We start from the raw sequence: 8,345 nt of genomic DNA on the forward strand, positions 1-8,345 counted from the left end.
TTAGATAGCGAAACGTCTACATTAAAGATACCCAGATGTTGCACATGTGTCTAATTCTCCAAAGGATAGAATTATTCTGCATTTCTGTTTATTTTTCCATGACTTTGACTGGTCGTTTTCTCCCTTTATCTATTTCCTCACATCATTTTCCTTTTCTTTTCATGGTGGGGAAGAGAGCGGATGGTGTCCATGGAGTGAGTGTTGGGAAATACTGCTAACAATCCATGGTTAAAAAAATGCAGCATTATCTTTGGTAAAAGCGGCGAGATACTCTCGTATTCCTCAAAAGTTCACTGCTTTATGGCCCTAATGGGTTTAATGCTGTGCTTGAACGAAAGAAAAAATACGTTTTTTCCACTTTCTCGGTTTATCCTTTATGTAACCACTATTCCTCGTTCTCATGCATTGCTTCCTCCTCTTCCTTGTCCTCTTCCTCCATATTCACTCCATCTTCCTCCATCAATTTTTCATCTTCGCGATCCTCCTGAGGAAGTTGCTCCTCTCCTTCTTCCATCACATTTCCATCGGCCTCTTCCTCCATATTATCCTCCTTCACTCCCTCCAGTCCAGGGATGCCTACAGTTGTCCGGAGAGGCAGAAGACCTGGGAGACAGATGTGTCTGCCAGCACACAAACTGGGGCAACACTTCTCTTCCTCCCTGCAGTAGCCGTCAGAGGCGCACATCATCTGTTCCTTCGGTGACCCCTTCAGCAGCGGCAGCGATCCAGAGTACCTCGCAGTCTGCAACACAACCAACACAATCAAGTCACAACTTCCCCAAATGACCAATTAGACTTATTCGCCATGGATTATATATATGTAATTATGACACAATACCACCACCACCAACAGCCTACCTTGATGGAGTAAGTGGCCAGGTAGATGCCGTCTTTCTTGCAGATATGATCGTCCATCGGTGGGCAGGCGAGGCCTTCGTGGATGTTGTGGTCAGGAGGAACTAGGAAAGAAGCAGTGGTGGTTATTGCTGAAGTCATGATGGGCAATAGCTGAAGGGCATAAACTGCAAAGAGGGGCTTTTAAAATGAGCTGAATCTAACAGTGAAAGACCGAGAAGTTATGTGATTATGATGTATAAAACATTAAGTACGAATAGAAAGGTGCGGAAACAAATGGTCCAGATAGGCTACAGAATCGTTAGACCAAATGATAGTTAGAAAACACTTCTTCAGTTTCAGGAAGCATTAACGAACTGAACGAGGAAGAGACTGAAACAAATTCCATACACAAAAGTAAAAAAAATAAAAAGGAAAACCCGAGAGCTTTCACGTGTGTAAGCTCATAAAAACGCTTAATTTTTCCTGCAGATTTTTCCACTGTGGTGTTTTTTACAAATCACGTGCTGTGTTGTGATTTCTTCTATGTAAGCGTAGCTAAGACTGAAAATGGTTAGAAACAAACGAGGCTGATCTATCGTAGGTTAAAAGGCAATGTCAGGAGCTAAGACTCAATCCACACAGATACAAATCGAGACAAGAAAGGTGTGGAATATCTGCTGGCTCGGAGGTACTTACGATCGCGGGTACCATCATCACAACAGTATGGACGTTCTTTCCAGATGCAGTAGTACCTGCACCCAGGCACGAACCACGGCACGTCAGTTTCACCGTCCTCCTCCTCCTCTTCGTCGTCTTCTTCTTCTTCTTTACCAGGTCCTCCTCCGTCAGTGCCTGCAGGAGACAGTCATCGTACAATAATGGATGTCATCCTTGCACACCCATTTACATAAAACTGCTAATCCTGGGTAGTTCAATCAGTTTTCTAACTCAAATATAAACAGATTCTTGCTGGCGTTTGTATCAAGTCACACTTACAGCCAGCCAGGAACACGTACGCAGTTACGGACACGAGCACACAGTCACGTATATTCACACAGTCACGCATAGTCACACAATCACGCATATAACTGAATACAAAACCGTAAATACATACGTGACTTAGTATCTGCCAATAAAAATAAAACATTAAAAAGTTAATGCACTGACCTTCCTGTCTGGCTGCTCTGGCAGGCTCCTCTTCCGTAACTATAAAACATATATATGAAATTGTCAGCAATATGACTATGTGTATTTGATTTTTAAGGTTTATGTAGTAAAAATTAGGTATCAAGCAAGTGAATTGAATATATTCATTCATTGAAATTTATTTTTAAGCATGATTATGTATTTTATAGGAAGATACGGCATGTAAACTGACAGTTTATTTCAGTCCCTGTCTTAGGGATTAAAGTATTTATGACCGAGGGTGAACAGGTTATATGCAGTTTTAATGACGTTTTGCGCAGTCGATAAGTTTTAAACCCAATAAACCCACAAATGGTGTTCAACTCACTGTTTAGTGGTATGGGGGAAGGGGCTTCCTCTCGTACTCTCCATGTATCTGTTCACAGTGGGAAGACACAGTGTTATCAATCATTGCAAAGAGCGGTACTTGAAATTATGTCCAAAAGTGCTTGATCCAAGTAAGGGGAGATTAGCTCCAATTATATGGATGAAGAGCCCTTCTCTATCATCAAGTTATCCTCTTTTAAAGAAGAAATAGAGTTGATAAAATTAGCCACTTATAATGTATAATGACAATGGGAATATTAGAGAAAACTGCAAGACTATAATTCCTTTATGAACAATAACATTATGCAATGTAAGTCATTGTCCTGAGAACATATACAATGATTAAATTTTTTTTAAGTTCAGTGACTTAAGAACATAACACTGACTAACTCGAGAGTTGTGACTCAGAACGACTGTCCTATAAAATGAAAAATAAAACTGGATCCTGTTACAGTCGTTCCTGGATGATTTTCAGTCGTAGCTGAGAAATAAGAATGGAATATTACGTAGCTCAATTTTTATTACCAATTTATGGGTTATTTAACTGTCTAGTCACAGGCAGTGGTATTCTTACTTATATATTTTTTTCTTTACTCTATCTTGAACGTCCAAAAATGCATGCATAGCATACTTAAAATTAATTATTGTTTTTATACTCAGTTATTACTCCATAAATGGAGAGGGAAATGAAGAAATAGAAGAGGAAGTGGGAAAAAGAAAACTGGGAAAGGAGAAACGACGCTACCTTAGGAAAAACAGAGATAATTCACTCTAATTTAAAAATAAATAATTTACCTGGTATCACTGTGTTTGAATCCCCGATTTCTGAAATAAATGTGTAAATTAATAAAATGTATAATGACAATAATAGAGTTTATTTCATAATTTCACATATTTTCTCCGTAATTCTACCCACTCAGCCATGACAACACTCACCCATGGAGACCGCAAAGCCAGTCACCAAGACCAGCAGGAAAATCTTGCAATGCATTTCGATTCTCGGGGTTTTCGTCTGGAAATAAAAAAAAATACCAGAATGAGAGAAAGAGTAAAAATGGAAAGAGAACCGATTTCGAAATGCTAGTCACAGTTTCCAACAGACTTCTGGCCAAGGTTACAGCTCATACGTGTTGGACTGAAGTCACGGTCTGAAGTCTTCCAAAATCTGTACAGTCAGCTAGTAAAAAACTTGCCTACGATGTCATGTGCATTTACAGTTCAAGTGTACAACGAAGGAGCCGAGGCCAAACTAGCAGCAACTTTCCAATACTATCAGCATCGTATTTAACACTTAAACAATACAAACTATGGCGCACACTCGTTTCCAAGCAATTGACTGCCTGATTACCGTAACCAACACTCCAAGACCAGTCATTATCTCACACAGCCGTCACCTACACCATAACCAGGACCACCACTGTACTATTAACCATCATTCTACCATCGCCACAGCAACCATGCCCACCGCAATGACAGTATGATGTTAATTTATAGCATAGTTTTGTTCCATGATATTGTACCTTTTTGTTCATTACTGCCTGACATTACGGCAGCTGACTGAACAAAGTCTGGAGCAAAACACGGAGTTCAGGGCATAATTTCAGAGATCATTAAAAGTTGATTACGTGAAAACATTCCAGACTTAATGGTTGTTTTCTCAGTTTTGCAACACACTTCTCTTATCTAGGTCACATAATCAACAGTGGCAGAAGAGACGATGATGATATACGATGAAATGAAAACTTGATATTTCGCCATATTTTCACAATGTTCTGATATTTTTCAAGCATTTAAAAAAATCCAAATTTTCGGTAAAATTGAGACACACACTATATATATATATATATATATATATATATATATATATATATATATATATATATATATATATATATATATATATATATATATATATATATATATATATATATACATATATATATATATATATATATATATATATATATATATATATATATATATGTCGTGCCGAATAGGCAGAACTTCGATCTTGGCTTAAATAGCAACGCTCATCTTGCCATATAGGACAAGAGAAAATTTGTGTATGCAATAATTTCGCCAAAATTATTCTGAACGTAACGAAAAAAAATATATTTCACTGTGTTTGTTTAGTATTAAATTATTGTAAACAAATCTAAAATATATTTAGTTGAGTTAGGCTAAAATAAATTGCGCTTGTTATAATAAGGTTAGGTAAGTTTTCTGAGTTCCTTTTGGTGCAAAATTATAATTTTTTACACCAGAAGGGTGCTTTACACTACAGTTTTTAAACTGCAACATTAACACCCCTCCTTCAGAGTGCAGGCACTGTACTTCCCATCTCCAGGACTCAAGTCCGGCCTGCCGGTTTCCCTGAATCCCTTCATAAATGTTACTTTGCTCACACTCCAACAGCACGTCAAGTATTAAAATCCATTTGTCTCCATTCACTCCTATCAAACACGCTCATGCATGCCTCCTGGAAGTCCAAGCCCCTCGCACACAAAACCTCCTTTACCCCCTCCCTCCAACCTTTCTTAGGCCGACCCCTACCCCGCCTTCCTTCCACTACAGACTGATACACTCTTGAAGTCATTCTGTTTCGCTCCATTCTCTCTACATGTCCGAACCACCTCAACAACCCTTCCTCAGCCCTCTGGACAACAGTTTTGGTAATCCCGCACCTCCTCCTAACTTCCAAACTACGAATTCTCTGCATTATATTCACACCACACATTGCCCTCAGACATGACATCTCCACTGCCTCCAGCCTTCTCCTCGCTGCAACATTCATCACCCACGCTTCACACCCATATAAGAGCGTTGGTAAAACTATACTCTCATACATTCCCCTCTTTGCCTCCAAGGACAAAGTTCTTTGTCTCCACAGACTCCTAAGTGCACCACTCACTCTTTTTCCCTCATCAATTCTATGATTCACCTCATCTTTCATAGACCCATCCGCTGACACGTCCACTCCCAAATATCTGAATACGTTCACCTCCTCCATACTCTCTCCCTCCAATCTGATATTCAATCTTTCATCACCTAATCTTTTTGTTATCCTCATAACCTTACTCTTTCCTGTATTCACCTTTAATTTTCTTCTTTTGCACACCCTACCAAATTCATCCACCAATCTCTGCAACTTCTCTTCAGAATCTCCCAACATTAATGAAAAAAGTATATCTTTAAACGTATAAGAGAAAATCTTAGAAAGGACTTAATTTTAAATGAGTTCTTGTTAATTAACCAGTTTTACATATTCGGCACGACATATATATATATATATATATATATATATATATATATATATATATATATATATATATATATATATATATATATATATATATATATGATGGGGTCCACCTCTGGTGTAAATTGTGGGACCCATTGCCTCGGAGAAGTGCATAAAAAGACTTCAAGGAAGAATATATATATATATATGTAAAATATATATATATATATATATATATATATATATATATATATATATGTAATATATATATATATATATATATATATATATATATATATATGTAATATATATATATATATATATATATATATATATATATATATATATATATATATATGTATAATATATATATAATATATATATAATATATATATATATATATATATATATATATATATATATATATATATATATATATATATATATATATATATATATATATATATATGTCGTGCCGAATATGTAAAACTGGTTAATTAACAAGACTCATTTAAAATGAAGTCCTCTCTGAAATTTTCTCTTATACATTTATAGATATATTTTTTCATTAATGTTAATGTAAAAAATTTTAATTTTGCACCAAAAGAATCTTAGAAAACTTACCTAACCTTATTATAACAAACGCAATTTATTTTAGCCTAACCCAACTAAATATATTTTAGATTTGTTTACAATAATTTAATATTAAACAAACATAGTGAAATATATTTTTTTCGTTAGGTTCAGAATGATTTTGGCGAAATTATTGCATACACAAATTTTCACTTGACCTATATGGCAAGATGAGCGTTGCTATTTAAGCCAAGATTACAAGTTCTGCCTATTCGGTACGACATATATATATATATATATATATATATATATATATATATATATATATATATATATATATATATATATATATATATATATATATATATATATATATATATATATATATATATATATATATATATATATAAGTTGTTGGTAATTTATTGATCAGTAAATATTACGTTTTAATTACAGTTTATCGAAGTAACTTCTGACCAGAAGACCGCGTAATACCCTGAAATGAAATAAGGATCTTCAGTAATTACATTTATGCGACTCTTGCAATGCTATTAGTGCTTCACTAAGGAAGAGTTAGTCCTAACTACTTTCTCAGGTATAAGGGAAACATTAGAACACTCCAAGTGTCCTATTTCTCTACTCTGTACGAGTCAGTGTTATAGTGACACATTAATTTGACGTACTTACAACCCATCATTTCAATCACTGCTACTGTGTGAGTGCTTAACTGTATCACAGGTGGGCAGAGTCTACTAGCCAAGAGTTGGAGTTGTGGAAGAATTCTGTGTGTCAAGATTCCATGATGCTGCTGTGTCAGACAAAAAGTACTTGTCGACTTTTTAAACTGTTTATATAATAACAACACGTGTGCGTGTTGTTGGCGGAGTGGTGATCGTACTGGCTTAGTAATTTTCATGTACGTTTAAGAAATTTACGAAGTGTAAACTTACCTTTACCTTCTTGTCTTAAAAACCAAGCTGATTCACAGCTATCAGCGTAAATGACAACCATCACACACACTACCATTCTCATTACCTCAACTACCTTCACACCCACTACCACTGTCATCACCACAATCACAATCATTCATCCCCATTACCACAACCACCATCACCTCAACTACCCCACTCACTAACACACCCACTATATGTATTATTATACTCAGAATTGTCATCTGTTCATCAGTATTATTCACTAGTCTAGTTCTGGCGTTTGTTTTGTACTTCCCTATATGTGGTTGCAAGGAACGAGGTTTAACTTCTTTACCCACCTCAGCCTCTTATGCCCTGATCTTGATGTCTTTGTTCAGGTTCTGACGTCTGTGCTATGGTTTTGATATCTGTGTTTTGGTACTGACATCTGTGTTATGATTTTGCTGTCTCCAAATATGTAATGTCTATGCAATGGTTTTAACGCCTCTCACATGATTTTTACGTCTGTTCTGGATTTGGCGTCTACAACACGGTTGTGATGCCTATGTCATAGCTTCGTTGATCGTGTCCCGGTGTTTTAGACAGCCTAAATGTATCGGTAATTATTTTCTTTGTTCAATCGTACTGCTTAGCTAATAGATTATAAATAAAATGATTGGTGAAGACTGTCTTGGCTACCGTCTGCTCCTGCTATTAGTACCTACCTGAGCGTACGGACGATCCTACCTGTCGAGCTCTCAGTATTCCACTGCGGCTTCACCAAAGGGTGCCCTCCTTATATACCTGACGAGGGCGCTCCCGCGGCGCTTTAACAAGAAAAAAAAACGTGACGGAGGAAAGTAATATTTCATGCTAATTTATTCGTTCCTCCCGCGAATTTCCGACATTTGGATACTTGTGATTTTGGTAATCATAACCCCAGTGGAAATACATTAGGTTCTGAGACACGCTAATGCTACGCAGGGTCATGTCTATGCTTCCTGCACTCTTGGTATTTGTAAACACTGAGTGACTGTGCTCTTTGTGATACTGAATTTTCATCAGTGACTTACAACATAAATAAAATATGTGACGCAGAATGTGTGTGTATTCAGTGATTTGTTCCGGTACTCATTGATTTGTAGGAGCCTATTTATTTTTTTTACGGAGATTGTAGGTTGGTTCCTAGTCCCTCCTCGGTCATCTGGAATTACTGGTTTCTGGCCTCTTGATCCCTATCATACTCTGTCGTCAAGCTGTGTATGAAAGTT

At 36.4% G+C, this 8,345-nt stretch overlaps 1 protein-coding gene across 1 annotated transcript; it reads right to left on the minus strand.

Annotated features, from left to right (window-relative positions):
- Positions 1 to 240: 240 nt before the first annotated feature.
- On the minus strand, positions 241 to 7,847 carry LOC128699428 (uncharacterized). The gene is made up of 8 exons (XM_053792136.2): positions 7,800 to 7,847; positions 3,286 to 3,361; positions 3,145 to 3,174; positions 2,351 to 2,398; positions 2,005 to 2,043; positions 1,534 to 1,689; positions 859 to 959; positions 241 to 742 (listed from the first exon to the last, which is right to left on the minus strand). The coding sequence occupies exons 2-8, from the start codon at positions 3,338 to 3,340 to the stop codon at positions 386 to 388; spliced, it is 786 nt and encodes a 261-aa protein (XP_053648111.1). The 5' UTR covers positions 3,341 to 3,361; positions 7,800 to 7,847; the 3' UTR covers positions 241 to 385.
- Between the last annotated feature and the right edge of the window lie 498 nt (positions 7,848 to 8,345).

The sequence above is a fragment of the Cherax quadricarinatus genome, chromosome 14 (assembly GCF_038502225.1).
Source record: "Cherax quadricarinatus isolate ZL_2023a chromosome 14, ASM3850222v1, whole genome shotgun sequence".
Taxonomy (NCBI): Eukaryota; Metazoa; Arthropoda; class Malacostraca; order Decapoda; family Parastacidae; genus Cherax; species Cherax quadricarinatus.

Excerpts from the sequence above, each read along its gene's own strand:
- LOC128699428 (XM_053792136.2), bottom strand. The coding sequence starts at position 3,340 with ATGCATTGCAAGATTTTCCTGCTGGTCTTGGTGACTGGCTTTGCGGTC. Across the intron at positions 2,399-3,144 it reads TTCAAACACAGTGATACCAG|ATACATGGAGAGTACGAGAG; the intron begins GTAAATTATTTA and ends CACTGTGAACAG. Across the intron at positions 1,690-2,004 it reads CAGAGCAGCCAGACAGGAAG|GCACTGACGGAGGAGGACCT; the intron begins GTCAGTGCATTA and ends TGTCTCCTGCAG.